Source organism: Chrysochloris asiatica, unplaced genomic scaffold, assembly GCF_000296735.1.
Source record: "Chrysochloris asiatica unplaced genomic scaffold, ChrAsi1.0 scaffold00018, whole genome shotgun sequence".
NCBI lineage: Eukaryota > Metazoa > Chordata > Mammalia > Afrosoricida > Chrysochloridae > Chrysochloris > Chrysochloris asiatica.
Genome location: NW_006408536.1, coordinates 12,383,681 through 12,410,754, shown reverse-complemented (window position 1 = coordinate 12,410,754; position 27,074 = coordinate 12,383,681). Strand labels below are relative to the sequence as shown.

At 38.0% G+C, this 27,074-nt stretch overlaps 1 protein-coding gene and 2 pseudogenes across 1 annotated transcript in view; 1 reads left to right on the top strand and 2 right to left on the bottom strand.

Annotated features, from left to right (window-relative positions):
* MBTPS2 (membrane-bound transcription factor peptidase, site 2) overlaps window positions 1–14,689 on the top strand; it is a 71,770-nt gene extending 57,081 nt beyond the window's left edge. The window contains exons 8-11 of the mRNA XM_006835576.1: window positions 7,552–7,646; window positions 10,517–10,712; window positions 12,806–12,881; window positions 14,246–14,689. Coding sequence (XP_006835639.1) covers window positions 7,552–7,646; window positions 10,517–10,712; window positions 12,806–12,881; window positions 14,246–14,468 — 590 coding nt within the window. The 3' untranslated portion in view covers window positions 14,469–14,689. The remainder of the gene's footprint in view (window positions 1–7,551; window positions 7,647–10,516; window positions 10,713–12,805; window positions 12,882–14,245) is intronic.
* Window positions 2,877–3,454, bottom strand: LOC102821624 (annotated as a pseudogene).
* Window positions 14,690–23,957: 9,268 nt separating the features above from the next.
* The window catches only part of LOC102813981, a 36,099-nt pseudogene continuing 32,982 nt past the window's right edge, over window positions 23,958–27,074 (bottom strand).

The window sequence follows — 27,074 nt, the reverse complement described above, 5'->3', positions numbered from 1 at the left end:
ATATACACATATGTGTGTGTATATATTTATAGTTTTTTAACTACTTGTTACCAGGGCACAATAGTATGAAATCTACAGAATTGAGAGTAAATAGACTTGCTTCCGTGTGTTGGAGCTTTAGCTATGTTTACCTATTTAATAAGCTGGTGGTGGTTGTATACTTTGGAGTTGGTTCCGACTCATAGAAACTCTGTTTAGGATTTCCGAGGCTGTAAATCTTTACTGGGAGTAAAGCCTTATCTTTTAATAAGCTATGATAAGAAAACTGCTCAGTTCATTTATGCATTGAAGGAAACAGTGGGGACGCTGTTTCTTCTGTTCAATCTTTTCAAAATCACCTCTGGTCCAGAGCATCCTCTGAAACCTAATCTATTTCTACAAATATACTATAAGGCCTACTTTAAGGTCTAATTAGAGTTCTCCCAGTAGTAGAATTAAGGAGCCCTGTAGGGTAGGCATTGGCCTGCCAACTACAAGGTCCTCAGTTAAGACCACCAGCGGTTCCACAGGAGAAAGATGAGGCTCTCTGTTCGCATAAAGATTTACAGTCTCAGCAAACTATATGGTCACAGTGAATCTGAGTTCCAACTCAACTACACTTAACAACAACGAGTCTGAGTGGACTCTGGCATTGGATTGCTTTTGTATTTTGTACTGGAATTATAAAACTGCTCTAGTCTCAAATTTTTCTCATAGTTTTTCAAGCTGGAGATATTTAAAGAATAAGTATACTCTCCTAGAGTTCAGCTGAAGCCCTGAATACCTCCTGGACATCTATTGCAGTCACAAGGGCTCCATCCATTGGCCTCTTGTGGTTGATAGTAGTATGCTAAATTTATCTGTGAAATTTATCTGTGGCATGCTCATTTTATAGGTTTAGAATTGAAGTTACGGAAAATGGTTATATAACTTGTATGACCTAGTAGAAAAGATTCTGAAATAAAATAGTGTTTTAAATCCACAATTTTTTTTTTTTTTTCTATTGATAGAGGCAAACAAAGAAAGCTCTTTTACGCCTCGCAGGGAAACAAGATCTTTAGTGGAGTATTGGAAAAATGTGTATGTCAGGAATGTACTTAATCTTGTCAGGGTCATGAACTTAGTTTTTAATTTTTTTTTTAACTTTTTATTGTGAATTGAGTAAAGGTTTCCAGAGCAGATCATCAGTCCCACACTCAACAAAGTATACAATTCATCTCATTCCAATGATTACAATCCCCTCTGTGTACCATCAGTTAAAGGATTTACCTCTATTCGCTATTACTCCTTGTGTCTTCTGCTAACATCATCTTTCCTCTGCCAGCCTCCTTCTTGTTGTCTACTGTCATCCCCCATCACCGAAGTTAGCATGTATCTCCCCTCTATCTTAAGGAGCTCTGGTAGCGTAGTGGTTATGAATCGGGCTGCAAACCACAAGGTCAGCAATTCAAAACTACCAGCTGTTCCGCGGGAGAAAGATGAAGCTTTCTGCTGCCATAAAGATTTACAGCCTCGGAAACCCTGTACAGGGTTACTATGAGTCGGAACCGACCCCATGGCACACAACAACAACAACCCTCTATCCTGATGTGGCACCATAAAATAAGCACTCGACTTCAAAGTCGGGTTGAAACACAAGGTTGGCAGTTCAAACTCACCAGCTGCTCCTCAGAAACCCTATACAGGGTTGCTATGAGTTGGAATAGACTCCACAGCAGTTAATAAAACAGCAACAGCCGTATTCCCTTCCTTCCTACCCCCTGGAACCATCGTAAAATGTTTCTTTTAGCAAGAAAACCTTTTGTTAACATTTTCCAACAGTGGTCTCATACAATATTTGTCCTTTTGTGATTGACTAATTTCATTCAGCATAATGTTCTACAGTTTCTTCCATGTGGTGAGATATTTCACAGATTCATCATCATTCTTCAACATTGCATAGTATTCCATTGAATGTATGTACCAAAGTTTGTTTAATCATTCATATGTTGATAGCATTTAGGCTGTCTCCATCTTTTTGAAGGATCTCTTGCAGACAGCATATTGAAAGATCTGGGTTTTTCATTCATTCTGCTACTGTCTGTCTCTTGTCTGGTGCATTTAATCCATTTACGCTCAATGTAATTATCTATAGGCATGAATTGATTACTGTCATTTTGCTGTGTGTTTTTCCGTAATGCTGCTGGTTTCCTTGTTCCACATAATTTCCTGCACTGAGTTCATTTTGTTGGTGAGTTCTCTTTTCCATTTTCATTTCTGTTGCTGTAATGCTTAATAAATATTTCTAATTTTCCTCTTTTTTATTTTGATGTGAAAGCATATTCATTTTCTCAAAGGTTATACTATAATTTATTAGTTTTCCCCTGTTTAAAATACTCTATTTTATCTTGAAATCTGCTTGAATTCCTTGATATTTGGAAATTTTGTATCTACACTATTCCCTCTTTTTGCTTTGTAGTTGACTTCATTATAAATCAATGGTTCCCTAGTTTCCTTTTTGTAGGTTTGTTTTAATTTAAATACGTCTGTATCTAGATTGAGTTCTGGGCAATGTTGTCATGGATATGTATGTCAAGCTGATGTCTGCTGTTGTTGGTTCTCAGTCAAAAGGACACCATTTAGTCTTTTATGTAAAGTTGGTGGTTATTACAAACTCCTTTATTTTCTATTTATTTGGAAATATCTTAATTTCAGTATCCTGTTTAAGGGACAGATTTTCTGGGTAATGATTCTTAGTTGGCAGTGCTTTTTTCTTTCAGTTTTGTATATGCCATCCCATTGCTTTCTCTTTTTTTATTGCAAAAACAAATTTTAAGTTTTAATCTTTAGTTTGATTTAAACATTGCTTTTAGTACGGCGCCAAGAGCAGCAGTGTAGAAAGGGCTATGGTGAGAGGTTCATAGCAGCACACACCTGTGGCTCCCCTTCCGTTCTGAAGGCTTCAAGGCAGCTGATATTTGCTTCATCAAATACATTCTTTAGGACTCTCTGTGGGAGTACAGAGCACGCCACATTATTTGACAACCTTCAAGTTGTGGGCCAGCTTTTCAGCAGTCTCTAGGGTGATGAGCTGGTTTGTTCTTGGCAAGTTTCTCAATAGTAAAGGGGTCGTCTCTGAGATCAATTTGGGTCCCAACAAGCAGGAACGGAGTCTTTGGACAGTGGTGAGTTATCTCTGATACCCACTTTACTTTCACATTTTCAAATGAAGAAGGAGAGACGACTGGAAAACAGACTAGAAATACATACATCAGTTTGTGGATAACTCAGCAGTCGTAATCTATCATAATCCTCTTGCCCTGCAGTATCAGAAGTGGAGAGTCTATGGCTCTCTGCCAGTCATAACTGTGACTACATAGTTGTGAAAAACAGTTGGTACATATTAAGATGGAAATTTGTTTGTTGTGTAGGATATCAGGAGACATGTTTTACCAACAGTGCCACCACCCACAACAACACACATAATTGTCTGCATTACTGAAATAGTTTTGTATCCATTTTAAATATTTCAAATTCGATGTTCATCTCAGCCTCTCCACCTGTGTGTTGCCCCATTGCTTTCTTGCCTGTATGGTTTCTGCTGAGAAATCAGAGTTTAGTCTTAGTGGTTCTCCTTTGTAGGGAACTTCGTTTTCCAGAGCTGCTCTCAGGATCCTTTCCTCATCTTTTGGTTTGGGAAAGTTTGAGTATGATATGTCTTGGTGTTTTTCTTTGGGGCTCTATCCTGTGTGGGGCTAGTTCAGCTTGTGTGCTTATCTTCTTGTCTCTCATGATGTTAAGGAAGTTTTCTTCCAATAACTCAACAATTTTCTTTGTGATTTTTTTTTATTGTCTCTTTCTGTTCTGGAATTCTGATCACCTGTAAATTATTCCTCTTCATGGTGTCCCACAATAATTCTTAGGCTTTCTTTGGATTTTTTCATTCATTCTTCTGATTGTTATTCTAGCATAATTTATCTTCAGATTCACTAATCCGGTTTTTTATTGCTTTGAATCTTCTCCTTTGCCCTTTCAGAGTCGCTATGGGTTGGAACCAACTTGATGGCACTTAACAACAATTGTAAATATATTTATTGATAAATTCCTTGCATTTGTTGGCAAAATTTTAGTAAGTAAATGCTGTGAAAAATACTTTTTGTGACACCCAAGACCATAAGTTCAAATATAATCAGCTATAAAAGTTCTTTCCCATTGCCTGTATTTTCTTTCTCTTTTTTTCTATGTATAGATCAAATAAATTTTTACTCCTTTATCGATTTGGATGCCTTCATATCATTTTCTTGTCTTAAAGCTCTGGCTAAGACTTCCAGCACAGTACTGAATAGAAGTGGTGATGAAGGACATCCTTGTCTAGTTGCCATTCTCAAGAGGAATGCTTTCAGTTTCTTTCCGTAGAGAGTAATGTTTGCTATTGGTTTTGTATGTTGTTGTTAAATTCTATCAAGTCAGTTCCGACTCACAGCAACCCTGGATAGGGTTTCTGAGGAGCGACCAGTGGATTTCAACTGCCGACGTGAAGTTCAAACCAACCTTGTGGTCCAGTGCTTATCCTGCCTCACCACACCAGGTCTCCCAGTTTTATACGTATGCCTTTGATTGTGTAGAGAAATTTCTTTTCTTTTCCAATTTTGTTAGGTGTTTGTATCAGGAGTGGGTGTTGGATTTTGTCAAATGCCTTTTGATAATCTTTATGGAGGCAGATGTCTCCTTAGAGCAGCTGGTAGGTAGTGTTTGAGTCACTGATCTTTCCGTTAGCAGCCAAGCACTGAAAGAACTGTGCCACCGGGGGTCCTTAATAGTTGCCGTGTGAGGTTTCATTTTATTTTTCAAATGAGGTTTAACTTAAGTAATGAAAGACAGAATAGGGGATTGTGGGAGGTAACGAGTCCTTATTGACTAAAAAGGTGCGGACAGGTTTCATAGCACCAGTATTCAAGCTGGGCCTGGTTTCATTTCAGGATGCCAAGAAGGAAATGCACATCAGCCCCATACAGAAGACGGTGGTCAGGGAACTGCTAACATTTCAGTTGTGCAAGAGAATAGTATGAGATAACAATAGCATAAGAAAGTGGTGGTCCCTCTCATACTTCAGAGATGTTATCAGGAGAGACACTCCCTAGATAAGGACATCCTTCTTGGCAAAGTGGAGGATCTGTGAAAAACAGGAAGACCCCCAACAAGATGGACTGGCACAGTGGCAACAGCACTGGACTCAATTGTGAGGCTGGTGCAGGACTGGGTAGTGTTTCGTTCTGTTGTGCTCCTAGCAACAAGAACAAGGAGAACTGTGGATGGATGGGTAAAAACTACTGTTCCTCACCATAACCTTCGTAGAACTCTATAACTCCTTAAATTATGTGAAGGCATAACAATATGAAAAAATATAAAGACTTTTATGCAAAGAAAAAAAAAAGAAAATGGTGGTCTTCAAGTTTTAAGTTGTGAAGTTTAGACTTTATTGGGAGTAGTGCAAATTCTGTGGGCTTTGAGGCTTAGAGAAGTTCCATGCTCAGAGCTACACATTGGAAAAGATTAAAATGAAGCAGTCAGCATGTAGGATAAGTTAGCATATAATAACGAGGTGGTAAGCAAACAGACTTTTTAGGTGTATGTTCAGTTGGGTCAGGTGAGAACGAATTCGAGTCTGAATCCACCTAGGAACAGGGAATAGATAAAGGAGAGAACTAATGAGAAAGGAAAAATTGGTGAGACTTGGCAAGCGACTAAACAAAACAGTGGGGGATTTAGCCTAGTAAATAAGTGTTTACTGTATACATTATCATTAGAGGTTGTATTAGTTGCCTAGTGTTTGCCATAACAGAAATACCCTAAGTGAATGGCTTTAAAGAACAGAAATGTATTTTCTCCGAAATGCATAGTTCCGGAAGCTAACAGTTTGAATTTAGCACATGGTTCTGGGGGGAGGACCTTCCTTTATGTGTTTCTGCTTCTAGGAGCTCCTGGACTTGGAGGTGCCTCTCCTGTCAGATAGTGTCTTGTGTGTCTCTGTGTCAGTTCTGGTCTTTTTATAACTCAGAAGTGACTAGGGTTAGGGCTCACCTTACACTGACAATTGCTTCTTTAACGAAAGAACTTTTCCAGTTTCCACATAGAGTCATGTTTACAGGCAGAGAGATTTCACCATACATTTTTGGAAGGCATAATCCAATCTGTAACAAAGATGACAGTGATTATAGGCTCAGGTTTGTCTGTGCCATCAGACACTCACAATTCACCTTCAATTATAAATACCATTTGTCACCTTCCAGTAAGTACCTATTCAGTTATAATATGAAAACAAAACTCCGCACAGAACCAACCAATCGAGAGGAAAAATCGATCATCACTTTGATTTCTGTGCCTCTGTTGAGTCCACTTACCAAGTGCTTCACTTTATGCTGGCTGAGGAAATACAGCAACAGTATGTGACTAATCTCCATTACAAACCAGTAAAACTAGTGCAAAATGTCTTCCTCAAACAATCTAGTTTAAAATAAACCTATTTGAAAAACAGACAAGCAAACTGAAACCTTTGGCTGCAATATAAAATCCTTGTAAAATTACATTGCATATCAACTAACATTTTCATGTGAATACTTGTAATATGAAGAACTTTCTGTAACACTAGAAGCATGGCATGAATTTTGCTCTTGAGTCTGCTTCAACACATCTTAGCATGGCAGTACTCATATGCATTAAGATTGTAACTTTTACTGTTCCTTGTCACATAGCAATTTATACTTTACAAGTTTGATGTAATGAATGCAGGAAACCTTCCCAATTTAAAAAAATGTATTTTTTGTTCCACCTGCATCTGAGATTTAGCTGCTTTCTTCTGCCCCTGATATAAGTGAAGCAGTCTACCAGAGAACTTTAAAAAACCAATAAATAATGGCATAAATAATGGCGGCAAGAACTAATTGCTCTGTTTCTGTTGTTTTCCAAACATGGTAACTAGATTAAACATTCAAATGTGTGTGCATCTGTGGAGTCCAAAGGGAATCTGCCTTGGTTCTTTGGAGATAACTTTTTGGTGAGATAAGTATTTGGAAATTGTAGTGATTCTGGTTTCTTAGGCATCCTCTAAATATTTGTGCTTGACCAACTGGCATTCTTACTGTGAGACCTGTTGAACCCCTATAACTGTAGCTCTGTGGGTGGGTACAACTAACCTAGGGCAAGTGTTGCTTCTTGATTTCAAATTGGACCTATCCCTTTTTGTTTCGTTTCTTAATATGAAATCAAAGAGCAGGTAGAACCTCAAACTGAATTCTGAAGTACACTGTTGTTTCCAGATGCATATGCCATGTTACTTGTCCATTTGTTCTTAAAACAAAACAAAACTTTTATGTAGTTCTGAGGAATGGAAACCAGAAGCATAGGGAGGAAGTGAGCTAAGTGTTGTTAATTGTGAGGGGCTTACAGTCGGTGACATTTGAAACGAAATGTGTATGAATGCAAGACTGATTTGTCCTGTAAACCTTCACCCAATTCACAAAAGAAAGTTTGGGGAGAAGGGGAAGCAATATAGTTCTATGTTAACAGAATCTAATTGACTGTATTTCTTTTCAGCATACAAACGGTTAGATGGTTCCACAGAATGTTGTAACAATCACAGCCTCACAGATGTGTGTTTTTCCTACAGAAATAATTTTAATAAGCGTTTGGTAAGTTACCCCTGAAATAATGTTGCCTGTCTGATATCATTATAAAATAAACATACAGCAATAAAATGAAAAAAATTTAAACATCCCTTTTTCTCTATCTGCTTTGTATCATTTTATTGAAATCTCTATATTTCAGGTATCATATTTCACCTGAAAATCTTTAATAAAATATATTCATTAAATAAGAATAATACAATAAAATATCTTATTTGACCAAAATTGACTACGTGAATCTAATTTGTAGTTGTTTTGTCATCATTAGGTACCATCAAGTTGGTTCTGACTCATAGTGACCCGGTGTACAACAGAACAAAACACTGGCCAGTCCTGTTCCATCCGCACAGCCATTGCTATGTTTGAGCCAATTGTTGCAGCCTCTGTGTCAATACTTCTCATTGAAAATCTTCCTCTTTTTCATTCACCCTCTACTTTACCAAGCATGAGGACTTCTTCAGGGACTAGTTTCTCCTGATAACATGTCCCAAGTACCTGAGGTGATGTCTCTCCATCCTTGCCTCTAAGGGGCATTCTGGCTATGTTTTGTGGCAGTCCATGGTAATTCAGTATTCTTCACTAACACCATAATTCAAATGCATCAATTCTTCGTTAGTCTTCTGTGGTCCTTGTCCAGCTTTTGCATACATAGGGAGGCAGGTAAAACACCATGGTTTGGGTCAGGCACATCTTAGTCCTCAAAGTGACATCTTTGCTTTTTAACATTTATGTTATCAGATTGGCCCATTTCTCTATACATCATTTGATTTCCGGACTGCTGCTTCCATGGGTGTTTATTGTGAATACATATAAAATGGATTCTGACAAATTCGATATTTTCTCATGTTTATCAGGATGTTGCTTATTGGTCCATCTGTGAAGAGTTTTGTTTTCTTTATGGTGAAGTATAATCATACTGAACACTATAGTCTTTGATCTTCATCAGTAAGTGCATCAAGTCCTCCTCATTACCAGCAAGCAAGTTTATGTCATCTGCATATCGCAGGGTGTTAATGAGTCATCCTCCAATCCTGATGACACGTTTTTCTTCATATAATCCAGCTTTTCTATGGTCAATATATAGATTGAATGAATATACAGAAAAGATACAACCCTGACGCACACCTTCCCTGATTTTAAACCACTCAGTATCTGTTTGTTCTGTTCGAATAACTGCCTCTTGATCTATGTACAGGCTCTGCATAAGCACAGTTAAAGTGTTCTGGAATTCCTATTCTTTGCAATGTTATCCATAATTTTTATAATCTATATAGCCAGATGCCTTTGCATAGTCATTAAACATAAGTAAACATATTTTTGGTATTCCCTGTTCTTAGCTAAGATCCATCTGACATCAGCAATGATATCCCTCGTTCAACATCCTCTTCTAAACCTGTCTTAAATATCGGACAGTTTCTTGTTGATGTATTCTACAACCATTTTGAATTATGTTCAGCAAAAATTAACTGCGTGTGATAATAATATTGTTTGAGAATATACACATTCTGTTGGCTCACCTGTCTGTGGGATGGTCACAAATACAGATCTCTTCCAGGTTATTTGACCAGGTAGCTATATTCCAAATTCTTGCCATAGATGGATGCATGCTTCCAGTGTTGCGACATCTCAGTTAGTATTCTGCCAATTCCTGGAGCCTTGTATTTTTAATGCCTCAGTGAAACTTGAACTGCTGTCTTTACTACCATCAGCTCTTTGTCTTATGCTCCTGTATTCCTTCCATCTTCTTTTGATACTTCCTGTTATTGTTGTTAAGTTCCAACAAGTTGGTTCCAACTCATAACGACTCCTGTATAGTTTCCAAGACTGTAAATCTTTATGGGACCAGAAGGCGTGATCTTTCTCCCACATTTTGCCCACAGAATCCTTCAATCTTGCCTTTTTTTTTTTTTCCTGACTCCAAGTCTTTGCACATTTTATTGTATCGCTCTACTTTATCTTCTTAAATTGCCCTTTGAAATATTCTCAACTTTCTTAGTTCACCATTTCTTCCATTTTTTTAGTTACTCTATCTACATTCAATAGCATGTTTCAGAGTCTCTTCTATAAAACTCTGTTTTAGTCTTTTCTTTTTTATGTTTTAAATACTCTTCTTTGTTCATATATGATGTCCTTGATGTCATCCCACAACTCGGGTAGTGTTCAGTCATTAGTGTTCAGTATGTCAAATCTATTCTTGAGATGGTGTCTAAATTCAGGTAGATGTACTCAAAGTCATGCGTTGCCTCTCATGAACTTGTTTTCATTTTGTTTAGCATTTGATGACCTGTTCCACAGTCACTATGTGGCCTTGTTTAAGTTGATAATATTGAGCTTCTCCATCATCTTTTTCCACATAAGTAGTTGATTTGATACTTGTGCATTCCAACTGGTGAGGTCCTTGTGTATAGTCACTATTTATGTTGAAAAAGATATTTCCAATGAATAGGAAATGTCATTAATCTTGTAAAATTCTATCATGCAATCTCCAGCATCATTATATCATCAAGGCCATATTTTCTAATTACCGATCCTCCTTCATTTCCACCTTTTGCACTTAATTAATTTTTCGTAGGTACACATAAGGAGTCCTGGTGTGGCTCTGTAGGATAAACATTGGACTGCTAATCACAAGGTCAGAAGTTCAAGCCCACCAGCCACTCCTAGGAGACCCCATATGGGTCGCTATGAATCAGAACTGACTTGAGAGCACTTAACAACCACAACAAAGGTACACGTAAATAGAATTTGTTTTATATGAATTTTATTCCCAATATATTAGATGATGTGAAATGTATTTATGGGCTCTGACTAAAATAACTTGAATTTTTCTGCTAATAAATCACTTTTACACTGACTAATTAATACTTTGTTTACAGCATACATGTCTACCTGCCCGGAAAGCAGTTGAAGCGACTCAAGTTTGTAGAACCAATAAAGATTGTAAAAAAGGCTCAAGTTCAAGTTTCTGTATAATACCTTCTTTGGAAACTCATACTCGCTTAATTAAAGTGAAGCACCCACCTCAAATTGATATGTTGTATGTAGGACACCCACTGCACCTCCACTACACAGGTAGGTGTTACTATGGTAGACCTTCAGGAAATCAGAAAGCTCACATAGGTTCTCAGGGACCAGAAGTCATAAATCCTGGTACTGATTTCATTTACTACAGACTTGATCACTTATCAAAGTCTTGTTAGTCTATTTAAGATTTAAGCAGTGGAAGAAAATCTTGAGTTTATAAAGTGAAATTCAGTTGAGTCTTATGTATACCTTTGAAGAGTGACACATTTTTTCTTTGAAGAGTGACATCACTATTTATGTCCAAGTCAAATGGATGATTACTTAGATGTTCTTGTGAGATTTAAATTTATCTGAACTCCCAAAAACCACGAGAAGCAGAAAACTCCAGAGGCAGCCAGGATGTATGGGCATGTGACCATAAAGTACATTAGAATTATTTTTCACAGTGGTAGCACAGGGGAACTAAATATATAGGTTCTTTATAAGGATCAAGATCATATATTCAAACTCATTTGTTAGCAAGATTTTTTAGTGTTTCCTTTTTTATAGCAGCGCTATTGAAATATTCACATACCATACAATTTTCCCATTTAAAGTGTACAATCCAGTGGTTTTTGCATATTCACAAAATTGTGCAATCATCACCACAATCAGTTTGAAAACATTTTCATCCCCCCAAAAGGAAAGTTTGTACCCATTAATTAGTCACTCCCTATTCTTCCCCTTTCTGGACATTTCATATAAATGGAATCATATACTATCTAGTCTTTTGTGACAGACTTCTTTTACTGAACATAATGTTATCAAGGTCCATCCATGTGATAGTATATATTAGTTCCTTTTTGTGCCAAATAATATTCCATCATCTGGATAATCTTTAAACCATTTATGTTTTATATTACTCTTCAAAAGACACTCTCATTATTCTTTGTAATTATTTCTCAAGATATAACCTGGTCATTCTCCTTATTCATTATTTGGACCCTAAGTGATATAGAAGGAGCTCTGGTAGTGTAGACGTTACGAGAGATCTAGACTGCAAACATTAAATACATCCTCAACAAATGAAGAAATGTCACCAATTATGGTAATTTAAAAGTATGTACCATTTAGAATTAGAAGAGAGTTTCAATTTTTTTTTTTTTTAACAAAAAACAGGATTGTGGAATCCAGAGTGGTAGAGACCTTAAAAATCTAGTCTTAATTCTTGTCTTAGCAAAGAAGAATAAAACAGATCCAAAAGTGATTAAGTGACATAATAGTTGGAGGTAATGTGATTTTAAGATGATATTGCTTTGAAAGGGTAAGGACTCTTTGGTGTTGATTCTAGTATATTTTTAAAATCGGTATATATCTATATAGTAGTCATATTTGGTACATTGTTGTTAAGTTTCGGCAAGTTGGTTCCGACTCGCTGTGATCCTGCACGGGATTGCTAAGGAGCAGCTAGTGGGTTTGAGCCACCGACCTTGTAGTTAGCAGTTCATTCCTTATCCAGCAATGCCACACCAGGACTCCTATTTGGTATATGGTGGTAGTGGTTATGTGCCTACTCCTAGCGACCCTGTATAGAGTTTCCAAGGCTGTATATCTTTACAGAAGCAGAAAACTTCATCTTTCTCCTTGAGATTAGCAGCCCAACTCATAGCCCACTATGCTACCAGACTCCTATATTTGGTATATATTGTGATGTGCCGTGGAGTTGGTTCCGACTCATAGTGAACCCTGTACAGGGTTTCCGAGGCTGGAAATCTTTACAGGAGCAGAAAGCCTCATCTTTGTCCCATGGAATAGCTGGTAGTTTCGAACTGCTGACCTTGCAGCTCGCAGCCCAATTCGTAACCACTACGCTACCAGAGCTCCTTATATTTGGTATATAGTTAACTTTATTTTAATCTCACCCCAAAATAGGAATATACATTGTACTGTTTTGTATTCAGCATTCTAGAATAATCATTTGTTTTTATGTGTGAAGCATATGGCCTCGCTTCACATATTTTGGAAGGGCTTTGCATAGCAGTTTAGTAGAGTATCCCAATTTATGGCTATCTGTGGCCAAATCTTGCTCAACACTGGTAAGACTCATAATGATATTGTTTTTCTGATTTCAATATTCATTATTACTTATTTTTTCTTTGTAGTGAGCATCACCAGTTTTATCCCACGTTTCAACTTTCTAAGCATAGACCTGCCTGTGATTGTGGAGACATTTGTCAAGTATCCTTTCTTGTGTGAAAACAGTTTTAAGTATGTTACTTTGGTACTGAGCCACCTTGCCTTGAACAAAACGTGACAAAGACTTTACAAGTATCAGTTAATTGCTAACAACTAAAAAAGCAATGGTAAAGTTGGGAGAGCTCAGGTTGTATTTAGGAAGGAAGATGTTAGAGGGGAAAGATTGGGCAAGGAGGAAGCAGAGTTGATTTACTACAAAGGTCTAGAAACTTTGTAATAAATTTATAAAGGATGATAGCTTCAGTTACTAATGATAAATTCTGCCCCCTCTGGACCTATTGTGGTTAAGTACTGTGAAGTCAGTTTCAACTCATGGTGACCCTGGAAAAGCTAATGGGTTTGAACCACTGACCTTGTAGTTAGCAGTCCAGTGCTTATCCTACAGCACCACACCAGGACCCTTGTTAGCGCTGACTAAATGGAGGACTCTTCTTCTCTCTGTAACTGGGAATTATGGAAATCTCTTCTACCAGATGCAGGGAAGAATGTTGTTGTTAAGTGCCATTGAGTCACTTCCAACTCATAGTGACCCTTAGAGGGTTTCCTACGAGCAACTGGTGAGTTTAAACTTCTGACCTTTCAGGTCAAACCTACCTTGCAGTCCAGTGTTTATCCTGTGGCACCGCAACAACAGCAACAACTAAAATCAGCAGCTCGAAAAGGCAAAACCTTATGTGGTCTTTAGCATGTTCTGTTTAATAACCACAAAAGATTAAAATTTCAAAAATGGATTCCTGTGTAGAACTTGTATTTAATAACCTGAAAAGATTAAAATTTTTCAATGGACTACTATGTAGAACTTGAATAAGCTGAGAGGTTGTTGTTGTTGTTGTTGTGTGCCGTGGAGTCAGTTCCGACTCATAGCGACCCCCCTGTACAGGGTTTCCGAGGCTGGAAATCTTTACAGGAACAGAAAGCCTCATCTTTCTCCTGCGGAACAGCTGGTGGTTTCGAACTGCTGATCTTGCGGCTCACAGCCCAATTCGTAACCACCAGAAGAGGGCTTTTTATTTTTGTTGTTTTTGAAGCTTTATTTATTACTTTCCTTGATAATTTATTTTTAAAAAAACAATGAAATGGAAAGCAAAAGAACAGTTACCCAAAAATATAAGTAGTTGGCCATTATTTTTCTAGTCAAAGTTTTTGAGCCTTGAAATGATACAAATTCATTTGTTTTAAATAGTAGAGATTTACGAAGGAATGGCTTGTTTGTATAGGCAGAGACTTGAACAAAGTAGAGAGTCAACTGTAATGTCAAGTTCAGCAATAGTAAAAATTCTTCTGACTGACAGAAATGTGGTTTCCACTCAACCCTTGAAGTTTGCTCCTTAGCAGATTTTAACCAGGTACCTGATTTCCCTCTCTGGAGCTCTGGCTATTGTTAATGCAGTGCCCTGCTTTGCTTTGGATGGACAGTGGATTTTAAACTCTTTCCTGGATGCCACTCTGACCTCAGTGATTGGAGACAATGATGTCAAAGATCTGATAGGATTTTTCATCTTGCTTGGAGGCAGTGTGCTTTTAGCTGCCAACGTGACCCTGGGCCTCTGGATGGTTACAGCACGGTAATATTTGCACTCTTCCAACAGAATCTCTGAATTACAGTTTATACAGCTCTGTGGTAATAACCCTGGCCATTCAAAACCGGATTTGGTGTGAAATACAAAGTGCTTCCATAAAATGACATCTTAGCCAACAACTTTGAACTCCTCTTAGCTCCAGAGTACCTAAACTCTGGAGTTGGGGGACAAAGAAATGGGAGGCCATAGTCCCTGACAGCACTCTAGTTTTACAGTCTAAGCATACACACTTCAGATGCTTTGGGACACCATTTCGTGTAACTACATACCGTGTTGAAATACAGGAAAGCAGAATAAAATTGGGTGGTGGTAATCTTGAAAACAACTTTTTGAAAAAGCATCATCATTCAGCATTTGAAGACCAGACTTTAGCCAAGTGGAAGCATAAGTGTGTTCTTGGTCTGTATCTCTCGTCCTTTCTCTTGTACGAAAAGTGTTTTAAAACTTAATGGTGTATTATTTTGTACTTTGACAACTGAGGCCTGATTACACTTAAATTAATAAAGTTCTGTGAAAAGAACCTGCCAATGTAAAAGGGAAAATCTTTGTCAAATGATGCCAAAGAAAGAAAGAAGGAAGGAAGTAGAACCTATGATAATCAAGAGACGAGTTTAGACCCATCATAGTTGCCACCTTGCGTCTCTGTAACCTCATGAAGCAACACTGGCCTTGACGTTCAGCGTGAGCTGCGGGCAGGTGTTTCCTGCTTGTAGTATGGGAGATGAGCAGCACAACAAAGCCAGGTCTTCTGACACATCACAAGTGTGACTCTTCAACAGTCCTCATTACCAGTCTCTTCAGGGATTGGAAGCTTGGAACACTTCCAGGGTATATTGGAGACATTTCTCCTTGTGCTGCTGAGGCCATATGTGGCCTAGCTCCTGGGTTCCTGTCTTCAGGGAGCAACAACCTTAAGCCCTGAGCCATGCACTGTCCTCACCAGCTGCTCCCATGTTTCACTGTGTCAGGAGATTAAATACCTAGTCCTTGCTTCCCATCTTGCCCCTAAGCTTCCTCTGTAGTTCCATGGAAGACTTGGTAGTACAGTGAGAATGGCCAGAGCGTGGGAACAGACACTTGAGCCCAAAAGAGTGATGCCTGGTTCAAGGTCTTTGGGAACCGAAGATATAGTTACAGTCCTGGGAAATCTGGATGTCACAGGCCAGTGCGGAGATACTAGGCTTAGAAGTGTGTAAGCATGTTGTTTCTTAAGTTAAAAACATAACAAATCCTTTCTCTCATGCACGCAACTAGCAATGAAAGACAGGAATTCACTTGACAACCACAGATCCACCTTCTTCACTAGATGAACTGTTCTATGGAGTTACCTTTTTTACATCATTGAGTTGCCCCTTGAGCACAATAGAGTTTTTAATAATTTTTAAGAAACTTTTAAAATTTTATTAGACATTTACCTCTCTTCTGTAACAACTTACATATTGAATATAATTTGAACATTTTATTAAATGACTCGTGGTTATCAGCTAAAATATGAGTAGTAAAACCAGGGAAATCATCCCAGGAGGAAAATACGGCATTTGTTCGATCCGTAGGGAAACAGTCATTTGGGATCAACATTTATTAGCATGGGATGCTCAGACTTGTGCAGAGATTAATGCTTGAGAAATGCCATGAAATATATATGAGGGGGCTTCAAAAAGCTCATGAAAAAATAATGGAATTTTTTCACAAATGTTTTGAAGACTCCTAGCATATGCAGGTCTGTTTCAAAAAAAAAAAAAAAATTGAGGGAAAAAAAATGTAGAGAGTAATTTTTCTTCATTAACTTCTTTTTCTGGGTTAAATATTTGCTATTTTAGTTGTTCAACACCATGGTTGATAGGATCAGAATTTGGGAACCACTTTACTAGGAAATTGAGCATGTTAGTACCGTTTTGTATAGCGATGGCCTTGTTACATAGAGGAAATGTTTCCTGTTTGTTGGTCCTCCTCGATTGTAGGCACTTCGTAAGCAAGGACCATGTCATTTTCATCTTTGCATGCCTGACACAGTGCATGAGATACCGTAAGTGCTTATTAAATATGTGGTTGAGTGGATGGTGATTAGTGTTATGTATGGAATAGAAAAGCATGTTTCTGTTTAAGTGTGCTGTAAAAAGTAGTAGTAAAATAGTTACTGTAAATATATGTTAACATAAAACAATAATTTAGAAGGTCTTTGTGCCCCTTGTGTGTTACCTTCTCTGGACATACTCCTTTTTTTTTTTTTTTTTTTTTCTGTAGCGTGATTAGAAAAATTCACTCTTGTGAAAATTTGAAGAAACTGTTCTTCGTGCTGTCACTTTGTTTATTCTCAGTGTTCCGACTCTGCATTGCTTACATTTTTGAAGGTGGTTGTTTTCTTTAATCACCTGCAATCTGTAAAGAATACATCAATCCTTTCCAACGTCTCAGTTTGAAAAGACAGTCAGTTGTTAAACTTGACCTTTTAATAATTGCTCTTATAGGTCATTGTCTGTACTGGTAGTAATTTTAAGTGTACACTTCATGGCTGTGTGGCTTTGTCATCATTTGGTCATATGGTATTTATTGGATGTCTACATACTAACAGTGCACAAGCATTTTTTCCCCAGAAATCTTTTGACTGTGCTGTAATTCATTCTGAAGCTTTAGACTGAAGATACCATGATTGCTGACAGTTGATGTTTAGCAGTAAAAGAATAAATGTACACGCATTTTGTTTTCTTATCATCTATGTGTTGTCTTTTAAAAAGTAATAATAATAATTATACTCTTTTTCTATCCAAATTGTTCCTTTTACATAGAGTAGATCTTGGTTGTTTTCAAAACGATTGCATCTAAAAGCAGCCTTCAGTTTTTCAGCCAAGCAATCTGTATACATAAGTGTTGCAGCCCAAGGAGGGAAGCCTTTTACAGTAAGGTTCCAGTGTTCTCACTGCTGATTTGGAACTAGCCTGTTTATGGTTGAAGGATGAGGGCTATCATGTTTCATTTTGTTAGTGTCTGACAGAGTCTTCGGTAAATAACTCCACATTCTAGTAATTCTCAACATAGCTTAAACTATGATATTTGATTCTTCTTCACATTCTGCTTTAGCACTATCCACAACACCTTTCACCCCCTTACACATGCGCACACACACATACACACACTCACGTTCTTTCAGTTACTAAGGGACAGATAGAATAGACTGGGATTTTAGCTCAGCTCTTGATTGGCTAATCAATCTATTTTCCCATTCCTTCTTTCTTCTGATCCCATTACTTTATAGTTAAAAGCCATAATACTAGGTAACTGATTATCTAAACCATTTTTTAACAGCTTTGTTGAGACGTATTTCTTATACCACAAAGTTCACCCATTTAAAGTTTATAATTCATTATGATTTTTTTTCTTATAATATCTAATCAAACATTAATATAACTCAACCTTTTCGGTAAATGAACATGTGATAAAAGATTAGTAAGAAAAAAAAGTGTTTTTCTATTTCACAACTATTTTTATTTTGGAGGGGTTTTGACTGGAACAGAGTTCAGTAACATTTATTTTTAAGGTAAAGCATGTGGATATATGTTCTTTGAAACAATAATAAGTCTTTTTAATTAGTGCTTTATAGTATTTTAGTTTTGAAGCTATTCTTGCTGTTTAGGCCATAATTTGAATTACCCATTGTATATTTTATCAGACCCTGGCAAATAAATTCAATGAAAGGAAAGCCTGTATTTCAGAATTTATTAATGCTACAATAGGTTACACTCATGGGGGAAGGTATAAAAAAACGGTTAAAGGAAATTGCAATTCGAATTCCAGGCATTATATTGTATAAACTATTTTCCCATTAAAGAGAGAAAAAGACATCATTACTTTTAAGTTTCATTTATCTAATACTCATCCCTTTTTATCAACTAAATGATTCTCACACTTTTTTCTACCTCAATATAACAAAATCAAACAGTAGAGTATATTTCAAATAAATATTTTTTGCACCTTTGTTTTAATATGTATTTCTTGGGTTAGAAAAGAGGCTAAGATTTTCTTTCCTTTTTAAGTGTCTGTTCTTTTGTAAATTGTTTATCCACATTCTTTGCATGTTTTGCCATGAAGGGTCCCTGCCGTTTTCATACTTTGTTTTTAGCATTCTTTTCTTACCTTTCAACCATTTTGTTTCTATGCTTTAATGACTTCTCATTTTCTTTCCAGGCTTTGATATGTTACCAGAATCTTTGGTGGGAAGTAGTACTTTGCAATTTACAGACTATTCACTCCTCCACCTTTTCTGTTATAGAAGTACCTAGGAAAAGAGCTTTGGTAATCAAAGGTTTGCTTGGGGAGTATAGAATTGTAACATAGATAGTATATAATTTTCAGCCTTTATAGAAAAACAATTTCTTCATAATTAGAAAAGAAATACACATTCATTATAGAAAACATGTTAAATGGAATTGTGATTTGTTAGAAAAATAAGATTACATTATACTGACAGGCTGATTTTTTAACTTGACAATGCATTTCAAACTTTTTTTTTCATGTTATTAATACTCTTCTAGTGGTATTTTAATAACTAATAATTGCATCATTAGATATGCCATAATTTAATATATTTATGTCATTTCCAGTTTGTAATATTTTAAGCAAAGTTATGATGAATAAAGTCAGAGCTAAATCTCTTTGCAAATTCATGATTTTTTTTTTTGATCATTCTAGAAATTTAGGAATATCCTAGAAGAAAAATTGCTGTCTTATAGAGTGAACATAATTTTACATATACATATTGCCTAGTGCATTTACATTCTTTTATGTTAGTTGAGTAGGCAAAAATGCCATTTCATTTTAATTTGCATCTCTTTCGTTAGAAAGAAAGTTGGACATTAAAAACTGTCTCTGTCTCTTGACCATTGTGTTCTTTTTGTTTATTTACAAACATTGGGAAGGATAATTTTTCCCTGGGAAGGATTATTGTCTTCTTACTGTGTTTCTTCATAAGCTCCACTGTACCATTTGGTATGCTATATGTAAATTTATTAAAACTTCATTTTAAGTATGAAGCTGATTTTTGTGTTTCCCACCTTTGCTAATATACTTTGAAAGTCTTCTTCACCCCAACATTTTATAACTTGAATAAATAATATTATTTATATAGGAGATTACTCTTTATTATACTTTTCCAACTCAGTAATACAATGAAGTAAGTATATATCTCATATATTTTCATGGACTGGAGTACTTAAACAATTTTTTTCCTTACGGTATTTATATTTTGTTTGAACTAAGGTGTCTCATTTCTACACAACAGAGTCTGACCCTCTGGAGATTATCCTGAATACATATCATTATCTAAAGATAATGTTTTCATCAACTTCTTGATTGTATTTTTTTTTTTTACTACTTCGATTTTCAAGCTCTAATTAGTCTGTGGGTTTACCATTAGTCTTTTTTAAAGGTTAACAAAATCTGTCTTTGGAACAGTTGTCTTAAGTTTAAAGTAAATACCTTCATCTTAAGTTATATAATGAGTAACTATGGAATGCCGCTTTTCTTGATTGCTTGTTCAATGCACGTATTGTTTTTTATCATCACCATTTCAAATCACTAAAATACGGGGGATACTATGAATTTGTATTTCATTTCTTATAAAATTTTAACTTTTTTCTATTCATAATAAATGATCAGTTTAAAATAAGTTGGTTAAGTGTGCTTTTTCCATTTGAAATGCTTTTCTTCTGAGATCAGCGTGTTATTAAGTGCTGTCAAATGGGTTCCAACTCATAGCGACCCTGTATAGGGTTTCCGAGAAGCAGCTGGTGGATTTGAACTGCTGACTTTGTGGTTTGCAGTCCAGTGCTGACCCTACAGTGCCACACCAGGAGTCTGAGATCACTGTAGTGAGTTTTTAAACTTGCCCAACTTTAGAGTATGACTATTGTAAATGAGAAATGCTTGTTGGAGAAGAAAGGTTCCATTTTGCTTGCTCATCCCCCATTCTTCACTCACTAGAACTGATGCATATATTCTTACATTCATTTAACCAATATTTATTACACACCTACTATATGCCAAGATAGATTTGTTTGTTCTTCTGGCAGTCCATGATATTTTCTTCCCTACACCGTAATTCAAATGCATCGATTCTTCTGCAGTCTCCCATATTCATTGTCCAACTTTCACATGCATATGAGGTGACTGAAAATTTCATGAGTGTGCCTTAATCCTCAAACTGACATCACTGCTATCTTGGAAGAAGTACAGACAGAATGTTCCTTAGAAGTGAGGATGCCGGGACTTCATCTCTTATACTTCAGAGATATACAGGTCAGGTAAGACCAGTCCCTAGAAAGGGACGTCATGTTTGGAAAAGTGGAGGAAGACCCTCAACAAGATGGACTGGGTTCAAACGTAATGACGTGGGGTGACGCAGGACCAGCAGTGTTTCATTCTGTTGTGTACAAGGTCACTATGAGGTGGAACTGACTCGGTGGCACCTAACAGCACTGTTCTAGGAATACAGAGTACATAAGATCATTTTCCTTTTTGTGTGTGTATCTTGTAAGGGAAAAAATAGGACAAAAATTGAAAATACATATTGAGCACTACCAAGTGTCCCAGGCATGGGGTGGTAAGAGATTAAGCTAAGTAGGTCAGCAGAGGCCAAATCTAAGTAGTATGTTTGGAAAAGATTGGACTTGAGCCTAAAAGCAAATGGAAAGTTTCAAGCAAGAGAATGCCATCATCACAGTTTCATTTGGGATGGCTCACATTAGCTGAGGGGAAAGCATGGATTGTGGTTCAATGCCATCAAGTTGGTTCCGACTCTAGAGACCCTATATAGGGGTTCCAAGGAGCGGCTGGTAGCTGTGAACTGCCAACCTTGTGGTTCACAGTCTAGTGCTGATCCTACAACGCCACACCAGGACTCGAAGTATGGATTTGAGGGGAGCAGTTCTAGAAACAGAAACTGGTTAGGAGACGATTTCTGTAATCCCCAGCAAGAGAGGATGGTGACATAGAATAGAAAGGTGGCAGTAGAGATCAAAGGATAAACTCAAAAAAAAGTAGCAGCCTTGGTATTTGATGATCCCATATAGAAGGTTAGGTTCAGGAAGGAGTCAAGAAGACTCCAATGTCTGACTTTTTGTTCAACTCATAGCTACAGTATGCACTACAGAGCCAAACACTGCCTGGTCCTGTTCATCCTCACAGTTAGTACGGTTGAGTCCATGCCTGCTGCTACTGTGTCAATCCATCTCGTTGGAGGTCTTGCCCTCTCTTTCACTAACCCTCCACTTGATCAAGCATGATGTTCTACCAAAGGGACAGGTGTGGTGGTGGTGATATGCCGTGGAGTCAGAACCGACTCATAGCGACCCTGCACAGGCTTTCCGAGGCTGTAAATCTTTACATGAGCAGAAAGCCTCACCTTTCTCCCGCGGAACAGCTGGTAGTTTCGAACTGCTGACTTTGCGGTTCGCAGTCCAATTCGTAACCACTATGCTACCAGAGCTCCATACTAAAGGGACTGGTCTCTCCTAATAACATATCTGAAGTATAAGACAAAGTCTCACCATGCTGGTTTATAAGGAGCATTCTTTGTTGTTCTGGCAGTACATGGCACTTTTGATATTAAAATATTAAAAATTACTGACTTAGTTAAAAAGATGGTGAAGCCATTAATAGATGAAGGAAACAAGCAGAGTCGGAGCAGCTCTGTTAAGGACAGTTGTATTTGGTAAGAGCGATGGCCTTTCTGGAAGGAGGAAAAGAATAAAGACGGCTGCAGGTGTATTTGTTTATAGGTTTGATGGGCTCCTTACTGGAGTTTCCATCATTCATCAATGCCTAATCACCCTTGGCACAGAGTAGTTGAGGGAGAACTCTAAGATGAGTTAACTGCAAGAAGCTTAGCCATTCAGACTTCTGGTTCAGACCTGCCATCTTAGAGGTACTTCAGAAAAAGGTACAGGGTACTCAGCTCTGGGATAATAGCCCTGTGCTTCCTGCTTTTGAGAATGTTCTGTGTTTATGTAAGTTCTTAGGAAACACTCTGAAGTGTAGGAATAAAGGGCCTGAGATCTGAAATGGATTCAGGTGGTTCCGAGAGGTAATAAAGTAAATGCAACAAAACCTTAACAATTGTTGAATCTCGGTGAAGAGTATTTAGGAGTGTTTGTGCTGTTCTTGAGCTGTTTGTTTGAAATTGTTTCAAAATACAGTTTAAAAACCAGCTTCTGGATGTATCGATCAGCTCTATTTTTTTATTCTATTTCCAATCTCAACAACTTTTTTTCTTTCCTAACTTCCTGTGAGTGGAAAGGATGAAGAATTTGAGAAAGCTGCTTTTTGAGTTGAGACAAATTAACTCTCTCTGTCTTCATTTCTTCATCTGTTAAATGAAAATAATACAATAAAATCAGTTGCTTTGGAGTCAACTTTGTGCCCTTTAGAATTTTCAATGACTAAGTTTGGGGATGTACATCACCAGACTTTTCTTCTGAGGCACCTTGGTGGGCTTGATGCTCCAGCCTTTTGGTTAGCAACCGAGTACATTAGCTGTTTTCACTGCACAGGAACTTCTGGCACACAGTAGGCACTCTCTTAATAAATGCTATTCCCTACTCAAATCAGTGTCCTTAAGAAACATTCCTTTGTTACCCCCATGATAGCAGATTTTATACCACACTATATATTTAACTAAATGACTTTTTCACATTTTATTCTCTCTCTTTTTCTTCACTATTGTTGATTAGCACAGTAACAAATGCAGACTTAAGTAGTCCACAACATATGACCAATCCACCGAGTGACGCCTTACAGATAATGGTCGGGGGCGGGGAGGTGCCGTGGTCGGTTCTGACTCATAGTGACCCTGTATAGGGTTTCCGAGGCTATAAATCTTTACGGGAGCAGAAAGTCTCATCTTTCCCCCATGGAACAGCTGGTGGTTTCGAACTGCTGACCTTGAAGTTAGCTGTCCAACTTGTAACCACTGCACTACCAGAGCTCCTTTTACAGATAATAACTTACTGTACTTTACTACAGGTTTTCACAAGTTCTGATTCAAACCTTTAACCATTTCATAATGAAGTAGATTGGCAGATAAAATAAACATTAACTACTCATTTCCTATGTGGTGCCTTATAGCCACATGTCCATTTTATATGTATGAGAGGACAGTCTCTAAAAACTCTGTTAAATACCAATGTTCCCCCTTAAGAAAAAATGCAAATTTCTTTTAATCAAGAAAAAAAGGATGATGTCTTTAAGCTGTTTTACATTTATATAGTATGAGCAACTTAACCCAAATGTCTAACACTACCTTCTTAACTACAGTTTAGCTAATATTGCAGAACTCATGACAGTTTTTAAAGTAGCTATTACCAATTCTGTCAACTGTAGCAAGATCCCTGAAGTTATAACCAAACCTCAGGAATAGACTGACTAATATCTGCTATAGAAATACCTTACTTTTTACCAACTCCCACCCTACTCCACCCCTTCAAAATCATAAGCAGCTTTCTTCCATGACAGACAAATAATGTAAGAATTGTGAAAAAACAATTTCTGTAGCAGATGTCTTCGTCCACTGATGGATCATTCTGTGATGTTCCACTCTGTTGGTCGTATACTGAGTAGGAATGCTTGCCGCCGAAGGGTAGCAGGATTACAGTCTGTAAGAAGTGAACAGAAAAGAAGGAGGACTTTAGAAATGGTTAATGCTGGACTCCCATTATCTCTTAATACGTTCAAGCAAATAACTCCTTAACTGTTAATATTACTGTGATAGATTCTTGTCTGAAATGTAACCTTAGGAGGCTTGAAGGGATATTTTGGTGTAAAAGTGATATCGAGAAAGAATAGATCCTGGGGGCCCTAGAATGGTTGATCTCCATTCATGGATGTTATCACCTTTGTGACCAGCACTGCAGTTAGGTGAAGGGTCTAAAGTGATACCCACCAGTTCCTTCTGAATTCTCTTGGTGTTGGTGGAGAGGAGTTTAGAGTTTTTATTTTCCTCCTTGGAGATGTTTGTTTCTTTCTCGGTTTGCTAGTTGGAGGACAAAGATGAGGAGGAGCTGGTGCTGAGCCTGGAATCATCATCCGATCTAGCGAACCCCCCACCCCACCCTGCAAACAGCCCCTCTCTTTCTGTCTGGCTCCGTGCTGCTGCGGGGACTGGCACTGTGGCCACGCCTGGCCCCTTGTGCCTCTCTCTTAGCTGCACCTGGCCCCTCACGTCTCTCTCTCGCTGGGAGAGAGGGGGAAGTACCTCATTATGTCTTTTAATTTTCCCAATAACTTTAAAGACTAGGTTGTCCTTTTTTTCTAGGTGAGAATATGTAATGAATTTAGATGACCTGACTAACATCACATAATCTATGAGACCAGGATGAAAACTCAGTGTTTTTTATGCTGCATCACAGTTTGGTATTTCTCCTTGACTTTCTGAAACATTTGTGCTCATGACACCCCTGTGCAACCTCATGAGTCCTTTTTCCTTTCCTACTTTATTAACTCGAAGTCCTGGTGTGGTGCTGTAGGATCAGCACTGGACTGCGAACCACAAGGTTGGTGGTTCAAACCCACCAGCTGCTCTTCAGAAACCTGAAATTCAAAACAGGGTGGCTTTGAGTCGGAACTGACTCAATGGCACTTAACAACAATAACAATTACCATCCTCATTGTGGTTCCTAACAGTACTCACTAATATCTCTTGAATGGATGATGGATACAGGCCCCTCTTAGACTTCTGCACTCCAACTTCACACCTTTTCTTTGCACCCCCGGTAGTGCTGTAGGATAAGCACTGGGCTGCAAACCACAAGGTTGAGTGTTCAAAGCCACCAGCCATCCTATGGGAGGAAGATGAGGCTTTCAGTTCCTATAAAGATTACAGCCTAGGAAGCACTATATGGGATCACTCGATGGCATACGGTTTGGATTGCAAACAAAATAATGGATGAGCTTAGATTTTCTTTTTACTATTGCAATGGAAGTCAAACAAAGAGTAGATTCCCCAGGTTGGAAGTATGAGAGGCATGTGACCACTATTGTTAAGTGCTGTCAAGTCGGTTCCAACTCATAGCGACCTTGAATAGGGTTTCCGAGGAGCAGCTGGTGAGCTTGAACCTCCAACCTTGCAATTCAAATGACTCTGCAGCCTGGCACATTAACCCACAGCACAACGTGTGAATATTAGACATGTACATGCCTACTACTGAAACATAGATGTTTTTGAATGAAAGAAAAATGTATTATCTATTAGTAATACTCATATGTAGTAAGGAACCGTTAGGTCATGGTTTGTTTTGGTTTTTTTCCTTCTCCTATGAAAAATTAAAAGAACTTTTCACATTATGGACCCATTGGATAATTGGTCATCAATCCTTGGTATCATCTGAGTGCACTGGAAATACATTTGACTTGTCTTGCTATTTGGTTGTTACATATTTCCTGTAAACTTTAAAGGATAAAAAGAGATGAAAAGAAAGACTATTTTGAGTCCCGGTTTTAGCTCTGCTGCCCTCTAGTAGGAGTTCTGGTGTGGCTCTGTAAGATAAGACATGGACTGCTAACTGCAAAGTCAGCAGTTCAAACCCACCAGGAGCTCCTCGGAAACTCTATACAGGGACTCTGTGAGTCAGAATCCACTCGACAGCACTTAACAACAACAGCCCTTGAGTGACTTCCAGAAAGTGAAGATTTTTGGGTCTCTTCTCAGCTCAATAAGGAGCCTTTGTGGAGTTGTAGGATAAGTACTGGACTGCTAACAACAAGGTTGGCAGTTCAAACCCACCAGCTATTCTGTGGGCGAAAGATGAGGCTCTTTGCTCCTGTAAAGAGTTACAGTCTCAGAAACCCTATACAGGGTCATAATGAGTTGGAATCAACTCGATAGCAGTGGATTTGGGTTTGGGTTTTCAGCTAACTAAGGAACCCTGGTAGAAACAGTGGTTAAACGCTCAGTTACTAAACATTGGCAGTTTGAACCCACTAGATGCTTCACAGAAGGACGTGGCAGTCCGCTTGCATAGGATCACAGCTTTGGAACCCCTATGGGGAAATTTGACTCTGACCTCGTGGGCAACTATGAGTTGAAATTGACAACAATGGGTTTGATTTGGGGTTTTGGGTTTTTGATTTTGGTTTCTCACCTCACTAGCATTCCCCTGCCTCCAGCTCTGGGAAGCAACAGAGCTTCAAGGACAAACTTGGCTTCAAAGCTCAGAGAGGAATATGGCCAGATCGGGAGCAGCCTGAGGAAGCTCGAAGGGCTAGACTCCTATGTCTTGTCTTGCAGGAGCTGCCGCTGGACCAGCCTTAGAGTTGACCATTTAAGGAGTGTGTCAGATATGTGGAAGCCACCTATTCTTTTTTTTTTTTTAATGTTTTATTGTGAACTATATGATAGTTTACATGGGAGAACTTTAGTTTTACATTCACTCTATCGTATATCATCTCACTGCCATGGTTCCAATCCCCTCCATGCATCATCAACCACCCAAAGGGTATATCCCAGAAACCCGCCCCCTACACTTCCCCCTTCTCCCCCCAGTTTTCGGCCCACAGTCCCTTTCCCTCTCTGGGTCCAAGGTCCCCAGTGGCTTCACACTGCATGTCA